This window comes from Clupea harengus, chromosome 18, assembly GCF_900700415.2.
Source record: "Clupea harengus chromosome 18, Ch_v2.0.2, whole genome shotgun sequence".
NCBI lineage: Eukaryota > Metazoa > Chordata > Actinopteri > Clupeiformes > Clupeidae > Clupea > Clupea harengus.
This window is the reverse complement of record NC_045169.1, coordinates 22,139,802-22,165,064: the sequence shown is the minus strand read 5'-3', so window position 1 is coordinate 22,165,064 and position 25,263 is coordinate 22,139,802. Positions and strand designations below refer to the sequence as shown.

General features: G+C 45.3%; 5 protein-coding genes across 5 annotated transcripts; 4 read left to right on the top strand and 1 right to left on the bottom strand.

Moving 5' to 3' along the window:
• Positions 1–3,416: 3,416 nt before the first annotated feature.
• si:dkey-85k7.11 (endonuclease domain-containing 1 protein) lies at positions 3,417–4,899 on the top strand. Its single transcript, XM_031584741.2, has 2 exons — positions 3,417–3,775; positions 4,245–4,899. Exons 1-2 carry the CDS (start codon positions 3,482–3,484, stop codon positions 4,839–4,841), a joined length of 891 nt encoding a protein of 296 aa, XP_031440601.1. The 5' UTR covers positions 3,417–3,481; the 3' UTR covers positions 4,842–4,899.
• Positions 4,900–5,992: 1,093 nt separating this feature from the next.
• LOC105903062 (endonuclease domain-containing 1 protein-like) lies at positions 5,993–7,960 on the top strand. Its single transcript, XM_012830763.2, has 2 exons — positions 5,993–6,448; positions 7,102–7,960. Exons 1-2 carry the CDS (start codon positions 6,140–6,142, stop codon positions 7,690–7,692), a joined length of 900 nt encoding a protein of 299 aa, XP_012686217.2. The 5' UTR covers positions 5,993–6,139; the 3' UTR covers positions 7,693–7,960.
• Positions 7,961–10,423: 2,463 nt separating this feature from the next.
• Positions 10,424–13,317, top strand: LOC105903063 (endonuclease domain-containing 1 protein-like). The gene is made up of 3 exons (XM_012830764.3): positions 10,424–10,613; positions 11,625–11,909; positions 12,479–13,317. The coding sequence occupies exons 1-3, from the start codon at positions 10,428–10,430 to the stop codon at positions 12,773–12,775; spliced, it is 768 nt and encodes a 255-aa protein (XP_012686218.2). The 5' UTR covers positions 10,424–10,427; the 3' UTR covers positions 12,776–13,317.
• Positions 13,318–13,886: 569 nt separating this feature from the next.
• On the bottom strand, positions 13,887–15,714 carry ufsp1 (UFM1-specific peptidase 1 (non-functional)). The gene is made up of 2 exons (XM_012830812.3): positions 15,319–15,714; positions 13,887–14,711 (listed from the first exon to the last, which is right to left on the bottom strand). The coding sequence occupies exon 2, from the start codon at positions 14,699–14,701 to the stop codon at positions 13,961–13,963; it is 741 nt and encodes a 246-aa protein (XP_012686266.1). The 5' UTR covers positions 14,702–14,711; positions 15,319–15,714; the 3' UTR covers positions 13,887–13,960.
• LOC105903064 (zona pellucida sperm-binding protein 3-like) lies at positions 15,507–21,860 on the top strand. The gene is made up of 7 exons (XM_031585194.2): positions 15,507–15,623; positions 16,427–16,530; positions 16,991–17,168; positions 17,277–17,427; positions 17,766–17,857; positions 18,252–18,379; positions 18,667–21,860. Exons 1-7 carry the CDS (start codon positions 15,538–15,540, stop codon positions 18,765–18,767), a joined length of 840 nt encoding a protein of 279 aa, XP_031441054.2. The 5' UTR covers positions 15,507–15,537; the 3' UTR covers positions 18,768–21,860.
• Positions 21,861–25,263: the final 3,403 nt, after the last annotated feature.

The following is a 25,263-nucleotide window of genomic DNA, read 5'->3' as shown; positions in this document are numbered from 1 at the left end:
CGTATATTTATGGCTTCAGGCTTGTTGTGGTATCTTTTCTGTTTTTCTCACGTTCAGTTTTTTAGATCTAATTTGACACGATTGTTCACATTCAGGGCCCTGATTTCAATGACAGGCAACTGGCAACGAGCAAAGACTGCAGCGCATGAACTAAGGCTAATTTAATACGATGAGCAAGACCCTAAGTGCAAACACGGGTGGGTCAGCACAGTGCTCCCACACGCCACACAACAGCTTTAGGACATGAGCGGCAGATTTTGCTCATTGCTTTGCTTGTTGCCTGTCAATGAAATTAGGGCCCTCAATGTTTCCAAAGCACAGACTGATGAGAGAGATGTCATATGGTCCAACCAGGGCACAAAGATAACTACATGGTGTGAGAGTAAAATCTCCCTGTCGTGTAGCCATGGCCATTTCAGTGTTAAAATCCTCAAGGTCCATAGCCTCTTCCATATCAAAATCTGCCTACAGCCTTTCCTCTTTCATATCAGAATCTACATTGTCTACAGCCTCCTCCATATTAAGATCTACCTGACCACCTCCATGTTAGGATACATACTGTGCAACACACATGTCCAATGTGAATTCCCCCTTCTCTCTCCTCAGTGGGCCCTCTCTGTCCTGGCTCCCTCTGGTGGTTCCAGGGTTGCCGTAACAACTATGCCCAACATTCTCAGTCTCCCACTGTGAGCTGTGTTGCATGAACTGTAATTCCAATGATACTTTATGTCCTGAAACCTCAGTACTATCTTTGAAAATACCTGCGATGTAAATGGCTGCGTGCAGATAGTGTTGGTTACCCCTTTATCATTCAGATCATATGTTATGATAAGCACAGAGAGGGCATGTTTGGAGCGAGCAAAGGCTCAAACCTCAAGGAGCCAGTGGAACAGTAATTGTGTACCTGCATGGCACCACTAAAGAGATAGATAGATGTTCAAAACTGTTTTGTGTGGGTCTAAGTTGCATTGCTTTACCCTGACTATCACCGCAATCTAAAGAGAGAGTATATTAGAAGAGACAGCGGACGATTAGCTGGACTGTGGGCAGCACCGTTGTTATTAGATGTAGCAGTGTTGGCAAGTGGACGCATGGTGGCCAGGGGGTCTCCCATAAGCATTCATCATCAATCTGGCATGTCTAAGTGTAACATGCGTTGTGTGGACAAGCACAGTCCTGCACCGGTCCCGAACTCACAACCTTGGGCATGGGAGGCGGGCATGCTAGTAATGAGGCTAAAACCCATGGGTGTCAGCACCTGTTGCTAGCACGTCTCGTAAGATGTTGGGGGGTGAGGTTTACTCACCACACACACACACACACACACACACACACACACACACACACACACACACACACGTCTCGTAAGGTGTTGGGGAGTGAGGTTTACTCACTGCACAGCACCTTACCCGCTGGCTACTGTTAGTAAATGTATGTGCTTTTGAATTTTGAATTCTGCTCAGAGACCACAGCATACATATTTGGCAATCAGGCAAGATGACAAAGGACAGGATGACAAAGGGTAGAAATGTCACCGTGGGACAACCCAGTGTGTGTGTAAGCAAGGGACCACCCAGTGTGTGTGTAAGGGGGGCGACAGTGGTACAGTGGTAGAGAAGTCGTTTAGTAATCAGAAGGTTGCTAGTTCGATTCCCTGTCGAAGCGTCCTTGAGCAAGACACTGAACCCCTAATTGCTCCTGATGTGCAGTGTGCCATCAGTGTAAATGTAAAATGTGTATACATTGTAAGTCGCACATATGTAAGTCGCTTTGGATAAAAGCGTCTGCTAAATGTAAATGTAAATGTAAGCAAGGATATGAATTTCAGGACCATGGAGAGCATCCGGGATGTGCAGGCCAGGATGTTGTTTAGGTAAAAATAGTAATTTCAGCAAATTGGATTACATTCTGTGTTTTTACAGAGTCTGATAATGATAATGATGATAATGACCTGAGAATGCCAAAATAAAGACAGTAATTTCAGTACCACGGACAGCACCGAAGGTCCTGTTAAATTTGGGCCCCTCTCGCCTTCGTGGCAGGCATTCCAGATGAAGTATATTTGGGAGAAAGGAATGGCCATTAGGGTAGAGTCACTGTTGTTGAGGTGATTTGTGGAGAATGTGGAGAAAGCACAGGGAACTCAAGGAGTTAAAGAGGCCTGTGATAGAGACTTGCTCAGAGAAGAGTACTGAAGAGATTGAGAGAATAGACTGAATGGGGCTTTAAATGTGTTTCTTTTTCTCGGCAGGCCTGAAGCAGAGAGAGGAGTTTAACAGCACTAATAGTATTCCCCTGAGTAACTGAATGGCATCAACTCTAGCAATAAGAATCCAAATATCTTCCTTCCAAGTGAGGATTTCTCATATGAAGCCTACAGATACCAGCTACAAAATAAAGAAGGGCAGCAGTCATTTCACTGAACGAAGAAGCAGGTAGTATCAAAGTGCAATTGCAGAAAATGAGTTGACTTACAAATAAGTTAAAATATAAAAAAAACATATCTTAACAGAGGCATCAAGGACCGTCCGAAACTGTGCTCTCTTTTCCTATCTGGTAAAATGAACACAATATTATGATACATCAATATAAGATGTGATTAAGAATAACATCAAGAGAACAAAGTGAGGTGGTGTCATTGGAGGAAAAGTGAAGTGTAAATCACTGTCTTCTTAGAAGGTCATGTGACTGATACGACACCTTTCTCTGCTCATCTATTTTCATGTGATATGCTGCAGCACCTCTTTCTGCCAGAGGATGGCAGTATATATTTATAAATACCACCTCAGTCACTGTGTGCCACACCCATGTTGGTAAGATTGGTTTTGAAGCGCTTGTCATTGCTGTAATGCACTCAGTCCTGTGATATATTACACATGAACGCTTAACAGATCCGACAGGATTTCAGATGCAACTTTGTTTCCCTCATTCACATAGACGGCAAGGAAGAATGAAGAAATTGTGTGTGAATGTAACCCTACATTACTTCAATATTCAATCAATAGTTCCAGGCCTATGTCACATTAACCAGCAATCAACACGGGGCGTTTGTTTTTAATAAATGTTATAAATGTTAATTTATCCCACTAGGCTAGGGCTTCCAGAAAATTCCTAATATTGATATAAGTTTTAAGTACAGTTTTAAGTACAAAATTACAGAGCAACAGATCTCAACTCTCTCAACACTCACTTCCTCACACCTTTGGGAAAGGTTGTGACAAACTCCTCCCAAGAACACCCCTGCTGTTGGGCCATATATGGCCCTGCTAATCTGCACTCCACACTGCGCCGTTCTCACCTCTCTCATTTGCCTGTTGACTGGTGACAAGGCATCTGCATGGAAGCTGTTGTCGATATCTCTAGTTTTCTATCCCTGCCCTGCCTTGCTGGTCCTGCTGCCAGCTGTACTTGCTGTGGCTCTTCCTCCTGGTAGCCCCCTCCTCGTCACTGGCTCTGTGCTGCCACCATCCTCTTCCTCCTCATGCCTCTGTGGTGGCTCTTCCTCCTGGCTCTTCACCTGTCCGCAGGTGTGCACCTGACGGGGGCCGCCGTGTCGGACAGCTTCAGGGAGTGCAGTCAGTTCTTTTACATGGGCACGGTGCCCACGGGCATCCGAGGGGGTAGCCTGAAGAGGATCTGCCAGCGCTACGGCAACACGCCGCGGTACGCCACCCTGTACGACGCCAGCCGACGCCTGGCCGTCTTCTCCGCCTACACCTTCAAGAAGACGGACGGCAGGAGTCGCATGGACACACCGTGGATGTATGAGCCGCAGGTTAGTGAGAATTTAGAACGCCCTGAGGTTTTTGGTCATAATCTAATTAGGATTAAAAGAGGGCCTTCTAATTTGGGAGCTTTTACACTATTGAGTGTTTCATCAGGGTCTTTTAAATATTGTTGTCTATGTCCAATCGGGCAACGGGTTCAAAGGGCAATCCTGTTGGCTTGTAGCTATATAGCTTGCTAGTCTTACACAAACCCTCTTTACTGTTGCTTTAAATATAATGATGATGGGTTTTGTGAATGGGGTGAAGCAAGTAGTACCAGGTTTAAAGGACTAGCCAGAGCTCAAACTTATTCAGCTGGAGATATTTAAATAATTGAAATAGATTTTCATAATGGCTTTAGGTGTGCTTTTGAGATGTACTCCATGTTGTTTGCTATGGTTGTACTGGGGAATAGTTCCAGAAATAGCAGTATTTCAGGTGTGAAGACTGAGCAGGCCTTCTTGTGATCTGTCTCAGTTAGCTTCTGCAGATGAGAATGGAAACATGCGCACACTGCCCCCTAGTGACGACACCGACCCGCTGATCGAGGAGAGCCAGGCCCTGCTGGCGGACTACACAGACGCCGTGGAGTATGAGCGCGGCACGCTTAACCCCGACCAGCACCAGTCCGACAGCCCCGACAAGGCCTCCACCTACACCCTCACCAACGTGGCGCCGCTGGTCGTCGACTTCCTGGAGGGACCCTGGAGCGCCTACACCCACACGGTCCGGCGCCGCCTCAACAACTTCTGCCTCGGCCCCGCCTACCTGGTCACCGGGGTGACTGTTTCCGGGCTGAGCATCCGCAGGAGGAAAGACACCCGATTGGCCGTCCCGAAACACGTGTGGTCGGCGTACTGCTGCCCGCGATACGACCGGAACTCTCCATACGAAGTGCGGTTCATGTTCCCCACCTACGCAGCGTATGGGCTGAACCAGAGGGGACAGGCCGTGTTGGAGGTTCCTCTAAAGACTCTGGAGAGCTTACTGAAGAACCAGACGGACATGGAGGCCGACCTGGCCCTGTTCTACAGAGACTGTGTGTCAGAGAACACGGCCAACAAGAAGAAATAGTGTGTCTCTGTGTCAGAGAACACGGCCAACAAGAAGAAATAGTGTGTCTGTGTATATGCGAGCGAGAGGAAACACTTGGAGCTGCAGCCATTTGAACAATTTCTGTAATTTTTGTTTTTTAAATGTCTTCACAATTTAATAGACTGTTATGTTTTATAGCACAACTGTGTCCCCCTACATCTACTGTACTTACACTACCTTAATGGGAGCATAATGTACATCATAATGTATACCAATGCAATGGCATGCGTGTAGTCCACACATAAAGTCTTGTTTTACCCTCGTCTGGGGAAAAAATACAAATAAAAATAGATCATGTGGCATATAGAAGTGCTACTACTTGAGAGGACACCTCAGATACTAAGTAAATGGAATGACATTATGCTCAGGGTTGAAGTGTGTGGCCACCATTTGCATGTCGAATGCAGCAGTTCCTATGAACTTCAGTCAGTCTCAATGAACAATTGTTCTTCTGTTCAGCATGACGGCACGACGTGATGCTGATTCAGTTTGTCCCTCTTAAAGGTGCACTAAGTGCTGATTCAGTTTGTCCCTCTTAAAGGTGCACTGAGTAGTTTTTGTCGTCAAAAAAATGTAAATGCTTTTGGACTTACAATGTCGATGTATCTGTAAAGATGATGAATAAACAGTATTACTGTGCACTGTCCACCTCCTTGTCTTTGGTCTTTGTCCACATGTCCTGGTCCTCTACATTGTCATTGTCTAAAGATAACATACAAACACCCAAAACAGAGTTTAAAAAATACACAGGAACAAATTACATATATTATTATTCAGATTGGGTCAATATTACAGGTTTAAAATGAGGTAAAACGCAATAAGTATTAGGGATTATTAGGTTTAGCATTTCAATTTTTTCATGATAAAAAACAATGATTAATGAACAATGTTTGAAACCATTGCCAAAGTCAAAGGCCCTTTCAAGACTTTTTTTGTATCGAGTATGATTTCTTAATGTTAGTGCTTTAAAGAAGTCTACTTTGACCGTAGAGGTTCCATAGTATGCTTTTTATAACACTGCCCTGACCATCTCACCTCATTCACTTACGTAAACTTCACTCTACTGATATGTAAATAAGGACCAAACCACTCACTGGTGCGTGGAATGCTGGGTGCAGATTAAGAACACCGGCATCTGACGGTCTAGTGATTCTGCCACACTACACCTCCGTACTCCGTAGACTACATCTCTGTTTACACAGAGTTTAAGCGACGCTTAGTTCTTAGGTGAGACAGGATTATAACTGGGTTTGCAAAACAACCTTTGAAGTTTTAGCATGGAACCTATGAGACTTAAGACCTGCTTTCTTATTAACTTGTTAATGAGCATGATGTATATAGCTGTGGTCACGGCAACGGTGGAGAGAGACTTGTCTCCCGAATGTAGGGAGTTTGTTTACATGGGCACGCCGCCCGTGGGCATCGAAAGCAGCACCCTGGTTAAGATATGCCAGCGATACAACAGCAAGCCCCGCTACCTGACGCTGTACGATACAACCAAACGCGTGCCCCTTTACTCTGCCTACACCTTCAAGCGCTCCGACGGGATGAAGAGCGTGGATGTACCGTGGATGTACGAGCCTCAGGTGAGCTGACATATAGTCCTACACAGAGCTGCTTAACTTATGTCAAGTCCTGCCCAGATAGGTGTCAGTCTCAGATGACCTGTGTTCGTCCGGTCGGTGAAGAACCAGAGTGACGTTGCACGATGGCGTGAAAACAAACAGCTGTTTGACAATTCCTTGTAGCAGTTCTAAGCTAAGTAATTAAAAATGACAGGCTTCACGATCGTCTGGTAGGTTTTGACAGCTGTTTGTTTTCACCTAGTTGTCAAGCAACTGCCGGATATAATGTCACACCGACCCGACGAACGGTTCCTGAAAGGAGCAGGGCAGGTTCTGGTCCGGTTAGGAGTCGATTCTGGACCAGATATTGGCCTAATCTGGTGCTGGAACACCACATCTTGGCCAGATCCGTCAAGTTGTCACAAATGTATTCAATATAATATATTACAAACAATGGCAAATAATCTACAAAGGCATAGAACTCCCCTTACAATTTTCTCAAATATTTCTCACTTGTGCCTTTCTGCCTCTATGCTCTGTTCATTCTCTGTGCTATTTTTTTTAATGTTTAATGTGTTGGTGTTCACAGTGAGTGAATATTATTTACACTGGCATTTGCATTTTAATCTTGAATTCTCTGTCCTGATGTCTCTGTGGGGCTTTGGCGAGAGCAGCTATCCACCACTTCAGAGACGGGTGAGATGCAGTCCTTCCCACAGGGCTACATGCATCAGAACCTCGAGGACGCGCAGGCCGTTCTAGGGGACTACACCAACGCCATCGCCTACCAGCGCGGCCTCCTCAACCCGGACGAGCACCAGGCGGACCCCGAAGACAAGGCGGCCACCTACACCCTCACCAACGTGGTGCCGCAGGTGCGAGAGTTCAACACCGGGCCCTGGAAGACCCAGGAGCACATCATTCGCAGACGACTCAACAACTACTGCCGCGGCACGGCGTACATCATCACGGGCATCGTGCCATCCGAAAACCACATCCGTCAGTACAATATGGACCGTGTGGCGATCCCATCCTACTTATGGTCCGCCTACTGCTGCGTCCACTACGACCATAACGCTCCCTACGAGGACCGCTACAAGTTCCCGGTTCACGCCCACTACGGCCCGAACGAGAAGGACAACAACCAGATTCTGGAGCTTTCCGTCAAGAAGCTGGAGGACTTTCTCAAGAAGTCCACGGCTGTCGACAAGAGCTTCCAGTTATTTGTGGATGACTGTGTTCCCCCAGGATCCTCACACTCTTAGGTGTAACAACATTGTATCATTATGTGGTTGAAAATGTGTATGTTTTGATTGATAGGTTTTCCTTTCTCTACAAAGTATTTAAGAGAAAAACATCATCTTACAGGACAACATGACACCTAAATACACATGAGCTACACCTTTACCACTGTTACCATTAATTCAAAATACAAATAGAAAAAATCATATTAGTTTGGTTATCCTTGAGGAGGAACATGCATTGAAATATGTAAACATTTAAAACCAATTAAAAATGATTTATTTGTTTATATGTTTATTTGTCCCTCTCGTTTGTTAGTGTGCTAAGGTTATTAATAAATCCGACATGTAGTTTGCTCATGTACTCTGTAGAACATCTGATGCAATAAACCTTCTATGTCATCACGTAACTTCATATGACTTCATAACCTGCAGGCACTTTCTATCTGTCACTAGCTCAACAGATGAATGCACTTATTCAGTTTTATTAGGATCTGTAGCTGACAGACTTTTGGACAATGGACCAATGGGGCGGGTCAAAGGTATCTCGGAGGTTTATTGCAACGTGCTCCTGCAGGGAGTCAATTCCAGCATCCAACACAGAAGCAAGAAAGAGACTAAAGTAACAGTACAGTACAGTTTAAATACCAGTGAGCCATGGGAGGATACAGTGGGGTGATGGGGCAGCCTTGGGTGTGTGTGTGTGTGTGTGTGTGTGTGTGTGTGTGTGCGTGTGTGTGTCGTGGGAGGATACAGTGGGGTGATGGGGCAGCCTTGGGGATGTTGTAGGTGTGTTCCAGGTACAGGTGGGAAGATCAGAGGGTTGCCCCAGTATGATATCCAAATACCTTCACTAACATCGTCATCAAAGACCTTGTGTCCTTTGAGTCTAATGCCCCACCACAGTGATGAATGTAAACACCTTATGTCATAGGAGGCTTTGTCCTAAACGACGCAGTGATTATGTGTGCAGGGCTGTGCTAACATGAGATCTATAATACATATTAATATAATTCATTATAATAAACACAGAAGAACTGCATGCTGAAATATAGGTCCAAATACAGGACCTGGAACACAGCATATTTGCGGTCTAAATTCGTGTATCACTTACACATGGATAAGATGTGTTTCACAGCAAGGAGGCACAGACATTTAACAATTTCAGTTTTATCTTCTTGACAACCTCCTGTACACCAGCACCACAGAGAAGAAAACGCAAGCGCAAGGGAATACACTTTACCACAAACTGGACAAGGGATTGGGGAAGAGTAGTCACTTATCCTCTTGTGTGGCACACATGCATAAAACACCTGTGTTACTGTGTAGCAGAGTGTGTACACTGAGAGTGCATCTGTGTGTGTGTGTGTGTGTGTGTGTGTGTGTGTGTGTGTGTGTGTGTGTGTGTGTGTGTGTGTGTGTGTGTGTGTGTGTAAAAAGGGAGAGGGGGACTTTGCTACGGAGAATAGAGAAAGAGGAAGTACACTACAACAAGGACAGGAAGTTTGGAATATTCTCCTGATCCAAACTAACACTCAGGCTGCCAAGTCAACACACACACACACACACACACACACACACACACACACACACACACACACTCTCTCTCTCTCTCTCTCTCCCCCCCCCCCCCCCCCCACACACACAGGGTTGACCCTAAGCAACCAATACAATGAGATGGCCAGTCAGTCACTGGCCAATCACAATGCTCCCACACGGTTCACTTCCTCATTATGTGTGCTTGATGTGGAGATGATGAGATACCAGTAGCTTGACTATCTTTTCCACTGTGAAAGCTATGGGCTGTGGGCTGTGGGCTGTGGGCTATGGGCTGTGGGCTATGGGCTATGGGCTGTGGGCTATGGGCTGTGGGCTGTGGGCTTGCAGGATGAATGATACAAATGTATTCATACTAGTAGTCTCGTGCCAATCACTTTGAAAGAAGGCATTTGCTTTCAAGAGAAACTATTATAAATTACGTAATACTGCATATAATATTTTATACTGTGCATCGTGTACTACTTTTCCATTAAAGTCTATACACATACCCTGCTGTGTTACCATACTGTATTGGTCCTCCATGTCAGTCCAGGGCAGGCAGTTGTGCTTTGCATTTTATGAGGTAATGGCAATGAAAGGTAAGATAAAATCTCCTGCACCTATCCACTACTGCTGTGTGGCACAGTAATACTGCATCACTAGGTGGATGAGAGAGAGAGAAAAAGAGAGAAAGAGAGAGAGAGAGAGAGAGATAGAGAGCAAGAGAGAGAGGGAGAGAGAGTGAAAGAGAGAGAGAGAGAGACTAAAAGAAAGGGAGGGAGGGAGACAGAGAGCGAGAGAGAGAGAGAGAGAGAGAGAGAGGAAGAGAGATAGAGAGCAAGAGAGAGACGGAGAAAGAAAGAGAGACAGAGAAAGAGACTGAGAGGGAGAAGGAGAGGGAGGGAGGTACAGACATAGGCATACGCTCCTGTAGGACAAGCGCCTCCAAAGGAGAGGGAGCTACAGAGAGTAGAGGGAAATTTAGAAACACATCTTAGACTCTTTCAAACTCAGGTCGAAGAAGAAAGGACAAGAAGAAGGGAAAAGAAAGAGAAAAACACTAATTAGCAGTTATCGTTAACATGAGGGATACACAGACAGACGGACTCGTCGTCGTCTGCCTGGCTGTTGCGAGTCTCCTGATGGTTTGGACCCCGTCAGCGCTGGGCGCAGTGGTGGGCGACTTCAGCCACGCGGAGCGCTGTAAGGACTCTCTGTACATGGGCACCCCGCCGCGAGGGTACCTCAACCACGGGCTCACCAAGATCTGCCAGCGCTACGAGGAACGGCCCCGCTACGTCACCCTCTACGACCCCCACAAACACATACCCGTCTACTCGGCCTACACCTTCAAGAAGACCGACGGGGAGAAGACCGTGGACATGCCCTGGATGTTTGAGCCTCAGGTGTGTGTGTGTGTGTGTGTGTGTGTGTGTGTGTGTGCGTGCGTTTGTGTGTGTGTGTGTGTGCGTTTGTGTGTGCGTGTTATAACATCTTAATTCTGTTGAGCTTTTGTCATTTCAATGGCTGTTATAAAATACTCAAGGGTCGGGCCATATGTGTGTGCATTAAATGCATCTATGTTATTAAGAACCCAAGATCTGTGTTTTATGCATCTTATATGGGCCAAATGCACACTGAAATTTTTTTTAACTATTCGCTTCATAGTATAGTATAGTAACAAAACCACAGCAACTGCATACAAGGCAGATGTATATGAATACATCCCAGTCTGCATAGTGAGCTACTCAAACCTCACATTAGTTTTTATGACTTTCATTGACTTTGGCCTTTCCCATATAAAGACACCTCAAGTGGAGCTCTCGACCATCACAGCTGTAGTAGGGAAATTAAGAGGTACTAAAAGATAAGCCTTTCAAAGCGCATTCACCGTGTAATACTACCACGTCATTTGAAATGCATGCAAATTGAAGTCATTCAGCATTCAGTATCATGTAATACTTCTTAAGAAGAGCATTTTGAACAGCAGTTTCAATATGATGATGCAATCTACTTCTGCCATCTTAATTTCCCTGTCAATTACATTCAACAGCTAGCCAGCTTAATCAGAAGCAAAAATGTCATGAAGTTGTCTTCCATCATTTAAATCCACTCCTTGTTTTAACTTGTCTGTCTTTCTTTCTATCTCTTTCTCTTATTCATAATTTTTCTGTCCCTGTCTCCTACTCTCTCTCTCTCTCTCTCTCTCTCTCTCTCTCTCTCTCTCTCTCTCTCTCTCTCTCTCTCTCTCTCTCTCTCTCTCTCTCTCTCTCTCTCTCTCTCTCTCTCTCTCTCACACACAAACACTCTCTCTCTCACACACACACACACACACACACACACAAACTCTCTCCCTCTCTCTCTTGCTCTCTCTCTCTCTTTCTCTCTCTTCCTTTTCACTGTCTCCATTCCTCCAGCTCTCCTCTGACAAAGGCAGCAGCAACATGGAGGCCTTCCCCCAGTCTGCCCAGATGCACAAGAACTTCGAGGACACGCAGGCAGTTCTGGAGGACTACGCAGACGTGGTCCAGTTCGAGCGCGGCCTCCTGAACCCGGATGAGCATCAGGCCGACCCGGAGGACAAGGCGGCCACCTACACCCTCACCAACGTGGTCCCGCAGATCCGAGAGTTCAGCACAGGCCCCTGGGCCAAGCACAAGGAAACCCTGCGCCGCCGACTCAACAACTACTGCCGCGGCACGGTACGGTTGTTCCGCCTGACAGGTTTCACAGACAGCAGCTTACCATCCCAGTCATCTGCTGCCTAAATGTTGACCACGATATGTCTCTGGCGCATTCAGCTACATGGCTTACATTAAATCAATTAATTCCGTAGTGTGTTACATCAGCTAAGTTTCCTGTGGTTTGGCCCATCACCCAAGCAGACCTACTCAAATTACAGTCAGCAAGCTGCAAATGTTCCTGTTGCGTTCCTGCGTCGTGGCCATCACATATCTGGCTTCTCTACTTTTCTGAAACTCAAGTAGTTTGGTTTGGTGGGGTTTTGCGGTCTCATGTCAGGATAATATGATGATCTTTCTATCGCTCTAATGGGTTAGCTCAAGCAACTGCCCCCCCAGCCCTGTTCGAGTTGGGTTCTTCTCAAGGGAGTTTTTCCTGGCCATCGTCACCTATGTGCTTGCTCTATCGGGCTTCAGGTCTTGAGCTCTGTAAAGCGCACTGAGACAACGTCAATTAGTATTGGTGCTACATAAATAAATAAATAAATAACATCAAATTGAACCGTCATAACTGTTTATCTCATTTTAAGGCCTACATGATCACTGGGGTTACAACCTCAGGTCACATGATCCGGCGGAATAACCTGGACCGCGTGGCTGTCCCTGAGCGCCTGTGGACAGCCTACTGCTGCCCCGATTTCGACCGCAACGTCCCCTACATCGAGCGCTACAAGTTCCCTGCCTACGCGGCGTTCGGCCTCAACGATCGCGTCAACAACCATGTGCAGGAGCTCACCATCCACGACCTGCAGAAGTTCCTAAAGAACCACATGGAAGTCGACAAGAACTTCCAGATCTTCTACAATGACTGTGTGCCAGACTGGTGATTCCAAAAGTTCCACTTTTTAGTTAGTTCCTGTTCCTGCAAACAATTCTTATTAGGTGTACTAATAGCAAGATAAGAGTAAGATACATCTAAGAGTAAGATACATCTAACGACATAAATGACAGTTTCCTAAAATAAAATAGTTTAATGATAGTTAATATTATTTTCTAAATGCTTCAAACTAACTTGTGTAATTGAAATGGCTCAGAGTATTATACAATTACAAGGTTAGTAATTTCCACACCCCTGTAGGAACCGCCATGGAGAACTATAGTCTACTGCATATCATTCCGGCCCACTTTCCACCACCTTATACTTGCTTGTAAATACTAAAGAATAGATACGTCTAACCCATATATCTTACAACCTGCATATGACCTACTTTAGGCTTTCATGAGGTCCTAAATTCATTTCAAAATACAGTGACAAGTTGTGGCATCAGGAGAAATGTGTTTTATTTCATTTAGTGCTTCAATGTGTTTTCTCATGGATTGCTTGCTACTTCAAGATAATGTATTTAGATTTAAGTATTCTATTGCATTTCATAGAGTTCAGCATTCAAAGGAGCTTATCTTAATAAAATAAATATAAATAAATGACAAAACATGAACGCGTGCGCTGTGCTATAGCCTACTGTATCTGTTGTGGTCCTTCCGTGACCATCTGAGCCAGAGATTTGAGAAAGTGCATAACAAGACAACACTGCCCCTAGCATGACTCGGGCACATGGTTATTTAGCATGCTTACTGATGGAACATTATTAATTGACATTTGCACATTTTAACACTGCATCTTGTCCATTTGGAATATCATTTTGTGTAGAGCAATTAATCTAATTTTTTTTTTCACATTCCAATGATGTCTGGTTTCAGCTGTCATTATTTTTGTCATTATAAACAACAGTAAGGCCTTGGACATAGCCCTTTTTTGCCATTTCAAATATAGTCTACAGTAAACGGTAATACGTTTCACAGTCTTCGGTCTTTCATCACAAAGATGCTTATCGCTGAAGGACTTTGCCGAGTTAGATCCTAATTTGACCACAAAATGGAGACAATCTCAAGCTGTCATCCGACGAACTTGAAATAGCACATGGTAAGTAGGGGGGGGGGGGGGGGGGGGGGGGGTGTTCAAAACTGTCCCCGAAGCCCACTCATTAAATAGTTCAAGGGTAGGCGACCCAAGTTCACTTTGACGCAGTCTGAGGAAGACAGAGGTTGTAAAATGAACTGCGGTCCAGGGAGCTCACTCTTTTCCAAGACACCCACCCCTTCGTCTGCACCGTCTCCCTATCCAGCGGGGGTCCGTAGTAGTGGGGGTCCATCACCAGCAAGTAGCTCCCCTGTGTCCCGGTGCATACTCCCAAAATGCCTTTGGAAGAGTTGTCCCTGTCCCCACCCATCATAACAGGCGAACCCTGGGTGCTGAAGTGCTGGTGGAGGTCTTGTGCTGCCTCTTCCAGCTGCGCCCCCCCTCCTGGTACGTGGACGATACGACAAGCGACATCATAGAAATAGTCCAGAATCAAGGAAGCCTCGATCGTACCTATCCACTCCCGGGACCCAGAGAAAGTAGCAGGTTTGTCAGTCATTGTGACCAGGGCTTGCTGAATATCAGGAAGACTCGGCGGAGACATACAGCTCCCTTTGGGCGGTGACCAGCTCCGGGAGAGCCAGGAGCACAGCGTCTGCACAGTGCGGTAGCCGCAGCCCCAGCCCCGGTCGTCATGTCCATCGCAGCCGTAGTGGAAGTAGAAGCACTCGCCAGACGCCATCGAGCACTTGGCACCATCTGAGAGAGGCTCAGGCAAGCCAACGTGGACGTTCATTAGTAATGTCTCGGGCCAGCTTTTGAGGTTATCTGAAGCCCGGTGTTCACCTGGTAGTTTAGTTCCCCAGTCGATGTCATCTCGTTCGCTTGGCTCCATGTCACACACTCTACACACAAAATGAATGTGACAGTGCCCTGTGAATCTGTGGAAAAGGCTATGCCTTCAGAAATATTACAACTACCTAAGATATGCTGCACAACATCATTTTTTTCAAAGCATAGCCTTGCTGTCAGACGTTGTTGTCCTGGTGTCCGTCAATTAATTCATTCCCCAAATGCAAGCGAGGACAACGCAGAGCTGAAGGGTTCCCCCTAGCTCACAGTTCAAATTAAGCTTTGAAACTGAAGCGCAAAATACAAATTTATATCAGTATTTTTATAAAATATCTGATTAAAATCATAGCCCTCAATAAATGGGACGGAGAGTATGCGACATTTAACATTAAATAAATAAGCAAAACACGCTATTTGATGCACTTTTGACGTGTCCAGGAACATCCTTTTTAGCAAATCACATTTGGCCTTGTAGATCTTAGGCTACACAATTATTTTAGGCATACTCCCCCACGTCTACGGATTCAACTAGATTTAGTAATCCATAGTTGAAAGAAATGAATCTACTTTTTCTAATTATTTCCTATATCTTTACCTTTCCGTTTACTGAAGGTGTTTTCTCTAATACTAAAAATAATGTTTTGTTTGTAAATGGCCTACCTCTTGGGGTCCCTCCAACGACGGCCTCGTTAATCTACAACCTCGAACAACAATACTCTGCTAGGGAAACGGCCAGCACTGTAGACGGTTTAAGTAAAACGGGATTGGTAGTAGACTGTGGAGAGAAGAACTGGAGGATTACTGTGAAGAGAGACTTTTTCGGTAGAGGTGTTCCGTTTTCTCCCAACTTCATCCGACTCGGCGAAGACCCCGAGGCTCATGGAGCATGTGCTCCTCGGACAGATCGTTTGTCCACCGAGATGGTGCTGTCCGCTGGTTTACAAGACTGTGGAAGCAAATCTGAAGTAAGTACCCTGAACTGTGGTGAGCGCTGATTTAATGTTGTTGTAATGGCCTAAAATCGGCTTCCCCATTTTGTCTTTTTAAAGGGAATAGAGACACCTCCACAACAGCTTTCATCCTTTAACTAGTGTAGGCACTAATAAAACACACACCCAGTGTGAATGCAATGGATTATGAGATCCTAATATGTCAGATAATCGACTTTCGGACATCTTCTACTGTTTGTTTGTTTGTTTGTTTGTACATGTTTAGGTGAATGGAGACTGGCTTATCTACTCCAATAAGATAGTGTTCACCCCTACACCGGTCCAAACCCGTAGTGGCAGTCTGATCCATAGAGGGATGTCCAGAGTCGTGTCCATTGAATGCCATTACAAAACGTAGGCTTTCCCCCCACTTCAGGTGTTTTCCTTGAATGTTTCTGATTGTCTGTCTCTAGCTATTGTTGTATTGTGTTTACTGACAAACAAACAAACAAACAAAAAAACAGTCTTACCAAATTAATGTAGGCCTAATACGGTGTGCATTTGAGTAAGTAGCAAGTGGCAGCCTATACGGCATCCTGTTCGCTGTCTGTATCCAGTCAGTGCTGTGAGAGCCTTAAAGTTTATATATTTAGTCAAGTTGTTCAGGTTTTTAATGAGAAACCTCCAGTCCAAAGAGACATGCAGCACAAGTAAAGCATGCATGCAATCCTCTCAAGATTGACATAAGATGGCAAGCATAACAATGTCTACTGAAGTCTCACACCTGTGCCTTGGACACACACACACACACACACACACACACACACACACACACACAGGAGACAAACAGCGAGCGGAGAGCCCTTGACCCCCACCTGGTTACCGATGACCCACACAATCCAGGCTGCAGGGCTGCTGAACTTCTCTCTGAAGGTCATGGAGGGTGAGTGCATGCTAATAACAATAACAATAAACAATAAACACAACTTCTCTCTGAAGGTCATGGGGGGTGAGTGCATGTTAATAGCAATAACAATCAACACAAGCAAAGGGGTGTCCAGTGGACAACTCTAGTGCACACTACGACCTACACATAAACACACATTTGTTTCTCCATCATTACTTCTTGCTGTAATACGAGGGGACTACAGCATAGTTGGTAGACAACTTAGACATGTGAATCTGGTGGTTTGTGATGATGCAGCCCAATGTCCTCTACTACATGGACCCATAGTTGGAACGAACTGTGACTCAGGGTCCAACTCCACTCTACTAACAAACGCTAATAAGTAAACATCACATCCCCATGTGATATTTATACGATAGGAGTCACTTGTTCCTAATATAAACTCCTGTGCTCGTTCCACATCTCTGATCGATGTTGATGTTTGCTGTCGGTCCAGTTGGCTGGAGGTCTGTGCGCAGTACCACTGTATTCCTGCAGGGGGAGCCAGTGTTCCTGGAGGCGGCGGTGTATGCTCCTCTGCACCCTCCTCTGCGTGTGTATGTGGATTACTGCGTGGCCACGCTGAACCCTGAACCCCTCTCCGAACCACGCTACGAGTTCATTGTGAATCAGGGGTTAGTATGTAACAGTAGTTTACTGTCTGTGCTGCAGGGGGGGGGGACACAGTGTGTGTGTGTGTGTGTGTGTGTGTGTGTGTTTTCATTCTTGTGTCTACATCACAGGTGTCTGGTTGACAGCCTGGTGCCCCTCTCCTCCTCCCAGTTTGCCCCAAGACCTCGAGAGAACAGCCTCCGCTTCAGCGTCCAGGCCTTCCACTTCACCCGGGACCCTCAGGACCAGGACCCTCAGGACCAGGTGTCACAGCAGGAACAGGTGTGTGTGTGTGTGTGTGTGTGTGTGTGAGAGAAAGAGGGGGGGGGGGCGGGCGGACGGACGGCGGACAGAGAGAGACGAACGAGAGATGCATACGCACACACACACACACACACACACACACACACAAACATACACATACACATGCACGCCCCCACACACTCATACACATTAACGCCCACACCCACTAAGAGACACGTAATACAGACTGTTTTATTGTTCTTGTGAAACGTACATTTTGACCTATGCCAGCAAAGCCAACTGAGGTTAAATAAACTCGTTGGAAAGGGAGGTAAAGACGCAAAGTCGGTTTAAAATCCCCTTCCTCTTACCACCAGGTCTTCATCAACTGCCACCTGAGAGCCGTCCCCCAGCTGGTCTCCCCCGACAACTTGAACAAGGGCTGCTCCTTCCACTGGGGTTCCTTCAGGTCAGAGAGTCCACTCACAGTACGCATTAACAACCTGCAGGAATGATATAAATAGCAGAAATACTACTTAAATGCTTAAATGTACTGTACTGTAATTGTACTGTATACGTGCTATTGGGCTTCTTAATAGATTTAGTGGATTAAAGTTGAATACGCTTTCTTTGAATGTGGAAACGGTAAAGCAGGAATACGCTTTCTAGGATTGTGCTGAGACCATTTTCCCAGAAAAGGGAAGGGGATATGTGGATAAATGGTGAGAGGTTGGAGGATAAGATAAGCTGTCTAAGGACTCTGAGCTGTACAGGACCCCAGGGAGGTGTTGACAGTCTCTCGCTTTATGTTAGGACCTGGTTTCTGTGCTCTGACCTGTGTTCATGGTCTTTGTGCATCGCAGCTGGCGTTCAGTGGATGGGGATCACGCTGTGTGCTCCTGCTGTGCAGCTGGAGACTGCCACAGTCACAGAAAAGACACGACCGGCACGACGGGCACGGCTAAGACACCTACAGCTCTCCCAACAACAGGTTTGCCTTGCATTAGCATTACATAATAAAAGCCCCCTTCTGTTTGCATATGTGTGTGATTTTTAAAAACATCTGACTAATTTAACCATTTTTGATCCAGAAATATTTACATAGTGTATGTGTATATTGAATTAGTCTGACGAATAAAAATGTCTACCCGATTTGTCTACTCCACGTCCACGTTCAACACACAGATTGAGACATATTGGATCAGGAAGTAGTAGTTCTCTATATACGTTAAATCAGTATGATCAATGAACGTATCTACTCTTATGTGTTTTATGCAGAAGAGAAGACCAACACTGCTGTGGGTCCACTCCATTTCATGCCCTTAACTCAATGGAAGGGTGACTTTTCCCTCATTGGTGAGCCAGCATCTGTCCAATAAACTTGAGACAAAATGTCCTGTTGTTTTCTATGGCCTGGAACTAGGAGGTGGTGATTGCAGCCCTGATTTGTTATATGCAACATTTTTTGATTATTATTTTTTTTTTGGGGGCTTTTTTGCCTTTAATCGACAGCAAATGAGCTGGAGAGAGATTGGGAGTGGGATTGGGAAATTACCACAAGTTGGATTCAAACCCGGGTCGCCCGAACCTGAACATGGGACCATTCTGTGTATACAGTAGCGCTTTAGTAGCGCTTTTAGTAGTAAAAAAATGAAATATTGTGATGTCTAGGTATGAAACTGGGGATGGACCATACAAGAAGCAATGGCAACAAAGTTTAGCGTAGTTTATATTTAATTTGTAGGTTGTTATTTAGTAATGGTGATATTAACCTAGTTATGTCCTAGTTATATAGTAATCTAGCTATGTTCTCATAATATTAATTGACAGAAGAACCAGAGGCTTAGAGGGGATTTCAGGTATTTAGTGTACAAATATATTCTCAAAAAATTACTACTTTTACGTTTTCTGAACATTAAAAGCTCCCCCTATTGGTGACTTTATGTAAAGCAAGGACATGTTTCCTCTCACAGGCCTAAAACTCAGGTATCTTGGAAGGTACTAAGAGAGTATTGGAAACAAGCTTGTTGTAATACATTGCAAACTTGGCTGAGCAAAAATGATGGCTAGAATGAGCACTAAAATATCCCCATGAAAAAGATTAGGTCCCATTGTCATAATAAACAAAACAAACTGGATAAAAATAAACAGGGACGATGATAAACATGTCTGGCCTGGGCTTCGACTGCATGCCGTCGGCCTTTTCTTTTAAATGCCATATCTCTTTTCCCATCTCAGGAAAGGACCAGTGGTACTTTGCACGTGCTCTACGGCGGCTAGCAAGGTGGCTGCACATTCAGACATTCAGAGACAAGTGTTTGTGTGTGTGTGTGTGAGAGAGCGAGAGACAGAGAGAGAAAGTTAAAGAAAAAGTGGATGTGCACAATTCTCATATACCTAAAATTAAGTCTGGGTGTTTGCGCGCATGCCTGAGGGACAGAGAGGGGGGGAGGGGTAGAGATAATGGTTTGTGTGTGTGTATCAGTGTGTGTGTGTGTGTGTGTGTGTGTGTGTGTGTTTGTATGTGTATGTACATACATTCTGATTCCCAACAGACCAGTCTAAACATACATTACTCATGCCCTTCTACGAGTTTGCATAGCTGTGAAAACATCTGAATCTTGACTCATTCACAAAAGTACCTCGGAAGTGATGCACTTATAGGTTTGTACAGCGGTCAGATGGTCATGTGACAGACCAACCAGCACCAGTTTCCCTGTTTGTTTGTTTGTTTGTTTGTCTCATGGGTCACCCTGTGGTAAGGCTCTGGGAGTGGTCCCTTATGTGATGAAGGACTTCATGGACACAGCTGATGACCATTTTGACCATAGACATAATTTCAAATGGACCTCATCAGACATTAAGTATCTGTGAATTAAAATACCGAAAGACATTTCCAAAATATATGATAGCAATTATGGCCCCATAAGTAAAAACATCAAGGCAGATATGGACAGGTGGTCCCAAATGCCTTTAGATATGCATAATAGAATAGAAACGATAAAAATGAATGTACTCCCCCGACTTTTTTTCAATCCCTACCAGTTATAGTACCACTGCAACAATTTAATGAATGGGATAAGTGGATATCAAGATTCATATGGGGGGGTAGAAGACCAAGAATTCAATTCAAAACACTGCAACTTTCTGAAGAAAAAGGGGGTAGATCTTTACCATGTTTAACAGACTACTACAAGGCGGCACAATTAAGACCACTAGCATGTTGCTGTAATCCAGTGTATATAGCAAAATGGAAAGATTTGGAAACTTCACAGCTAGATATACCGCTGCAATCCATATTAGGTAGCAAAATCTTGTATGGGCAGCATGTTAAAAGTTTAAATCAATGGACTAAAGTTCCTCTTAGAATCTGGTTTAAGGGATGTAAATCACCACTACTTGAAAGACGGTCTAGACTGTTGAGATGGGTAGCTTTTGACCCGGACTTTAGGCCGGCGAGGATTGATGGGAGGTTTAAATATTGGCATAGAATTGGCATCACTTCTTACTGTTCAATTTTATCAAAGGGAGAACTGGATAGTTTTCAGAAAATTTCAGACAAGTATGGTATAGAATTTCGATTCGATTTCTTTAGGTATTTACAAACCAGGACCTACTTTAATAAGGAGATTAAATCCAAGGAGACAGGTGATGCCAGTTTAATTGACATATTTATTGACATATATAAAAATATGGACAACAGGAAACTTGTTTCAAGATTATACTCAAGTATTCAATCCAGTAGAAAACACTCAACAGATAAGGTTAGATTAAAATGGGAGAAAGAATCTGGACTTGTCATTTCAGTGGAGAATATGTGCTCTGTGCAGTCCACTTCCACCAGCTCGGGCCTTTGGAGGGAATTCTGTTGGCGGAATCTGTTTAGATACTTCATAACCCCCAAACTAAAATGTGCACAAACAGGTGAGGCAGGAATGGGTCTATGTTGGAGGAAATGTGGAGAACAGCTGGCAGATCATTTCCATATATTTTGGAGCTGCCCAGCCATTCAGCCATACTGGCAGGTGGTAATACAAACAATACAGACTGTTTTTGGAGATTGACTTGACTGTTCCTTTCCTACTGTTTATTTGGGCAATATTGCAGCTCACCTTTTGGTGCAAGACAAATATTTGTTAAAGATATTACTAGCAGCCAGCAAGAAAGCTGTTACACGAAAATGGCTACAGGCCGAACCTCCAACAGAGACTGACTGGATAGATATTGTAACTGATGTTCAAAATATGGAGAGAATTACTTTTTCGCTGAACTGATGTTGAAAATATGCATTATACAAAAAATATACATTTTTGCAGTATTGGGAAAAATGGATTATGTTTGTGACCTCACAGAATCATCACTGATCTGTTATTGTGTGAATTGACATTTATTTCCATCATTGTACCATCAGTATAAATGTATAGGTGACCATCTTTTTGTTCATGTATGTATGTATGTCTCATTGTATCTTTGTTTCTTTAAAAATAAAGTATAAAAAAAAGAAAAGAAAAGCAGGGGCTGTCTTCAGTCTATTAAATTCCCCATGCTTGTTAAAGAGCATACTGGTATTTATAGAGCCAGGGGGTGTTGGGGGGGGGGTGGAAAGAAGTTGAGAGGGTCTTCCTAAAACAATTGGAGCGGGGGTGTGGAGACAGTGCAGTGGGGCGTCTGCCAGAAGCACTCTAGCTTGCCTCGTTTGGCCGCCGGGCTGCTTATCTCCACGGCGAACACGAGTCTCACCCCGCCACCACCATTCCCATGACAGCGGCGGCCGCTTTGACATAACAATGCCTCAGGGTGAGAGCAGGGCAGGACAGGGGGCTGCATGCAGTTCTGCTGCTGTGTGTGTGTGTGTGTGAGAGAGGGAGAGGACATTGAAAGGAGAGAGAAGTGAGAGAGAGGCAGACTGAGTGGAGGAATAAAGGAATTTATAGGGAGAAAGGTGGGAGGAGAGTCGTGGAAAACAGAGGAAGGAGGGGGTAAGAGTACTTCTTTCAGGTCCTCAGAGAAGAAGAGAGTGAGAAGGTCAGGAGGGTGTGAGAGAGAGGGAGGGAGAGAGAAAGAGAGAGAGAGAGAGAGAGAGCAGGTTTAGAGGGACAGCGGAGGTGAGAGAGTGCAACGGGTATTTGAAAGGGCAGCAGTACCCACCATGACAGTGCATTCTGACAGAGCCCTCCCCTCCTGTCCACTTGATGAACTGGGTCACATAGTTCACCTCGGGTATGTTGAGGCTGTTGGTCTCCCCAGCGTCCACATCAGCCTCTGTGTCTGTGTCTGTGTCTGTGCCTGTGCCTGTGTCTGTGTCTGTGTCTGTGTCTGTGCCTGTGCCTGTGCCTGTGTCTGTGTCTGTGTCTGTGTCTGTGCCTGTGCCTGTGCCTGTGCCTGTGTCTGTGTCTGTGCCTGTGCCTGTGTCTGTGTCTGTGTCTGTGTCTGTGTCTGTGCCTGTGTCTGTGTCTGTGTCTGTGTCTGTGTCTGTGTCTGTGCCTGTGTCTGTGTCTGTGTCTGTGTGTGTGTGTGTGTGTGTGTGTGTCTGTGTCTGTGTCTGTGTCTTCCCCTCAGTAGTGGTGGTGTGACTGGCCCTTCTATTGTCTCCGTTAACTGCAAACAAAATTGTAGAATTCAGAATTAGCGCATGAATGCACATTCCACGAAGCATTCCTTCAAGATTCCACCAGGAGGAAGAAGCATCTGAAGTCAACATGGGGACATTTCCATGTCATTGGGTCAAACGGGTGATGGAGTGGAGGGCATGCAGACACTGACAAATGTGTAATGTCATTTCACTCCATGTATAGTTACAGGAAAGGTTCTTCTTTAAGGCTCTGTTCGTGACTGATATATTAGTGATTCAGTCATTTTGGTTAAGAATCGATTAGATTCATGGAGAAACTTTGATGAAAGATTATGACTGTGGTTATGTTTCTTCAGTCACAGCTCGGATGGTGTCTGAGATTGAGATGGATCCGTGCCAAACCATTTGGGAGGGAAACATGGATCGGCCGGGGGCGGGGGGGTGGGGGTTCACAGTTCCAGGGCTGATTGGGGTGGAGATTCCCACTTACAGACCCCCTCGCTGCTCAGGAACAATTAACGTCTGACGAGCCATGGCCGCTGGCCCCCCCACCGTGAGTGTCTCCTATTCTTTCATGTGAGCTTCCTGTCTCTTCCTGTCTTGTGTCGCGCCAGGAGACTTGCAGCATGCCGCCACCGCAGGCCGACATCCTGCCAGCACCAGGAAGGTGGATCCGTGTACTTTCACTCAAACTGTTTACTATGCTCGGAGTTCACTCTCTCTCTCTTACTCTCTCTCTCTCTCTCTCTCTCACACTCTCTTTCCTTTACTGTATGTTGCTCTTTTGCTCTCTCTTTCTCTGTCTGTTGTTCTCTCTCACTCTGTCTGTCTATGGCTGTATCTCTGTTCAATCTTTTTCCCTCTCTGCAGTCTTTGTTTATCAATTAAAAGAGAGGTGGGTGGGACTGGCGTAGGGTGTCCTTAACTCCAACCCGCCCACCCAGCACAGACACACACAAACTTTTTTCAAATCATTCCAATTCCATTGAGTCCGCGTCCCAGCCTTTGGAGTCACTATGCCGAGACACGGCTCACCCCCCACCTCAGCCCCCGACCCCTGTACATGTCCCGCGGCACGTACCTTGCCTCTCCTTTTACTCTTAGTTTGGCTCAGGCATATGCAAACAGCCAGGGCCTTGAGCAAACAGGACAACAGTTCTGCAATCCTATTAACTAGATGGGACTCTGGAAAGACTGAGGGGTCTATACCAGAGCAGACAGTGCACAACCGTGTAGCCCTACACTCGTAGAACAAGCAAGTTTCGGTACAGCCGAACCAGTTCTATGTGGAAAACCTCCTGGGTTCTGTAAAGTAACGGGTAAAAGGTTTTTGTCTTAAACCATTGTGGAAGGTTCTACTTCAGGAATTTTTAGCAGAACCTTTCAATCACTCCTTTGCACTTCTTCTGGTTTACAATTCAGATTGTATCATAACTGCCAACTTGGGGGGGGGGGGGGGGGGGGGGTTAAGGTCACCTTCTCGGAGATGTGGATATCATGATTCAAAGACGAGTCTGGCAGATTCTTTCGCTGCCTTCCTTTCCCAATTAGCAACCCTGGTCTGTCATCAACCCTCTGCCGTCGGCCCACTACCCTGTTTGTGAAATCAGTCGAGATTTCCTTAATTTCGGTGTGTGCGTCATGTGTCCTGTCTCTGTGTATTTCCGAAAAGTATTTAAGCGTCGGTTGCTTAGTTTTGATTTCATCTGATTATGTTTTTAGACATCATATCCCCTATCCAACTAATCCAACACAACAGGAATTATGTTGTTTCATGGGATAACATTAGAAGATACTTTACAGGAAGTACTTTTGAGAAGTGACACTGAGTTGGTGGTAGGTTATGCAGACGTGCCAATAATCCAGGGCATGAAACCCTGCGCCTTAAGGGTGTTCATCTTTATAAATGTCTCAGAACCTCTATCCGGCGCTAAACTATGCGTGTTGAGAGCCCAGGGTCGAGTCTGCGCGTCTAGCGTTTCTCATGGGATGCTGGAGGAGCAAGACTGCCGCCTCTGTCCCACTCTGTATCAACAGACCCCCTGCCTGCAAGCAACCTGTCAACTCGAGTCCAAAAAGAGGGTGGAGATCCTACTGCGCCATCAAAGTAGTAACAACTCCAGAGACTCATTGAAATCTTTAGAATCTGTTTCTTGGAACCCTTTTTTTTGGTTTTAATTAACACCGCAAATATTTGGACGGGCTTGTTTTAGAAATTGACAGCGCCAGAGCCAAATAGCACAGATAAGTCAATTGAGGGGGATCACATATAGAAAACACTTGGAAGGAAGTCACAAGCTTTT

Excerpts from the sequence above, each read along its gene's own strand:
- si:dkey-85k7.11 (XM_031584741.2), top strand. The coding sequence starts at position 3,482 with ATGCCTCTGTGGTGGCTCTTCCTCCTGGCTCTTCACCTGTCCGCAGGT. Across the intron at positions 3,776-4,244 it reads CGTGGATGTATGAGCCGCAG|TTAGCTTCTGCAGATGAGAA; the intron begins GTTAGTGAGAAT and ends GATCTGTCTCAG.
- LOC105903062 (XM_012830763.2), top strand. The coding sequence starts at position 6,140 with ATGGAACCTATGAGACTTAAGACCTGCTTTCTTATTAACTTGTTAATG. Across the intron at positions 6,449-7,101 it reads CGTGGATGTACGAGCCTCAG|CTATCCACCACTTCAGAGAC; the intron begins GTGAGCTGACAT and ends TGGCGAGAGCAG.
- LOC105903063 (XM_012830764.3), top strand. The coding sequence starts at position 10,428 with ATGGGCACCCCGCCGCGAGGGTACCTCAACCACGGGCTCACCAAGATC. Across the intron at positions 10,614-11,624 it reads CCTGGATGTTTGAGCCTCAG|CTCTCCTCTGACAAAGGCAG; the intron begins GTGTGTGTGTGT and ends CCATTCCTCCAG. Across the intron at positions 11,910-12,478 it reads ACAACTACTGCCGCGGCACG|GCCTACATGATCACTGGGGT; the intron begins GTACGGTTGTTC and ends TCTCATTTTAAG.
- ufsp1 (XM_012830812.3), bottom strand. The coding sequence starts at position 14,701 with ATGGAGCCAAGCGAACGAGATGACATCGACTGGGGAACTAAACTACCA.
- LOC105903064 (XM_031585194.2), top strand. The coding sequence starts at position 15,538 with ATGGAGCATGTGCTCCTCGGACAGATCGTTTGTCCACCGAGATGGTGC. Across the intron at positions 15,624-16,426 it reads ACTGTGGAAGCAAATCTGAA|GAGACAAACAGCGAGCGGAG; the intron begins GTAAGTACCCTG and ends ACACACACACAG. Across the intron at positions 18,380-18,666 it reads TACAGCTCTCCCAACAACAG|AAGAGAAGACCAACACTGCT; the intron begins GTTTGCCTTGCA and ends TGTTTTATGCAG.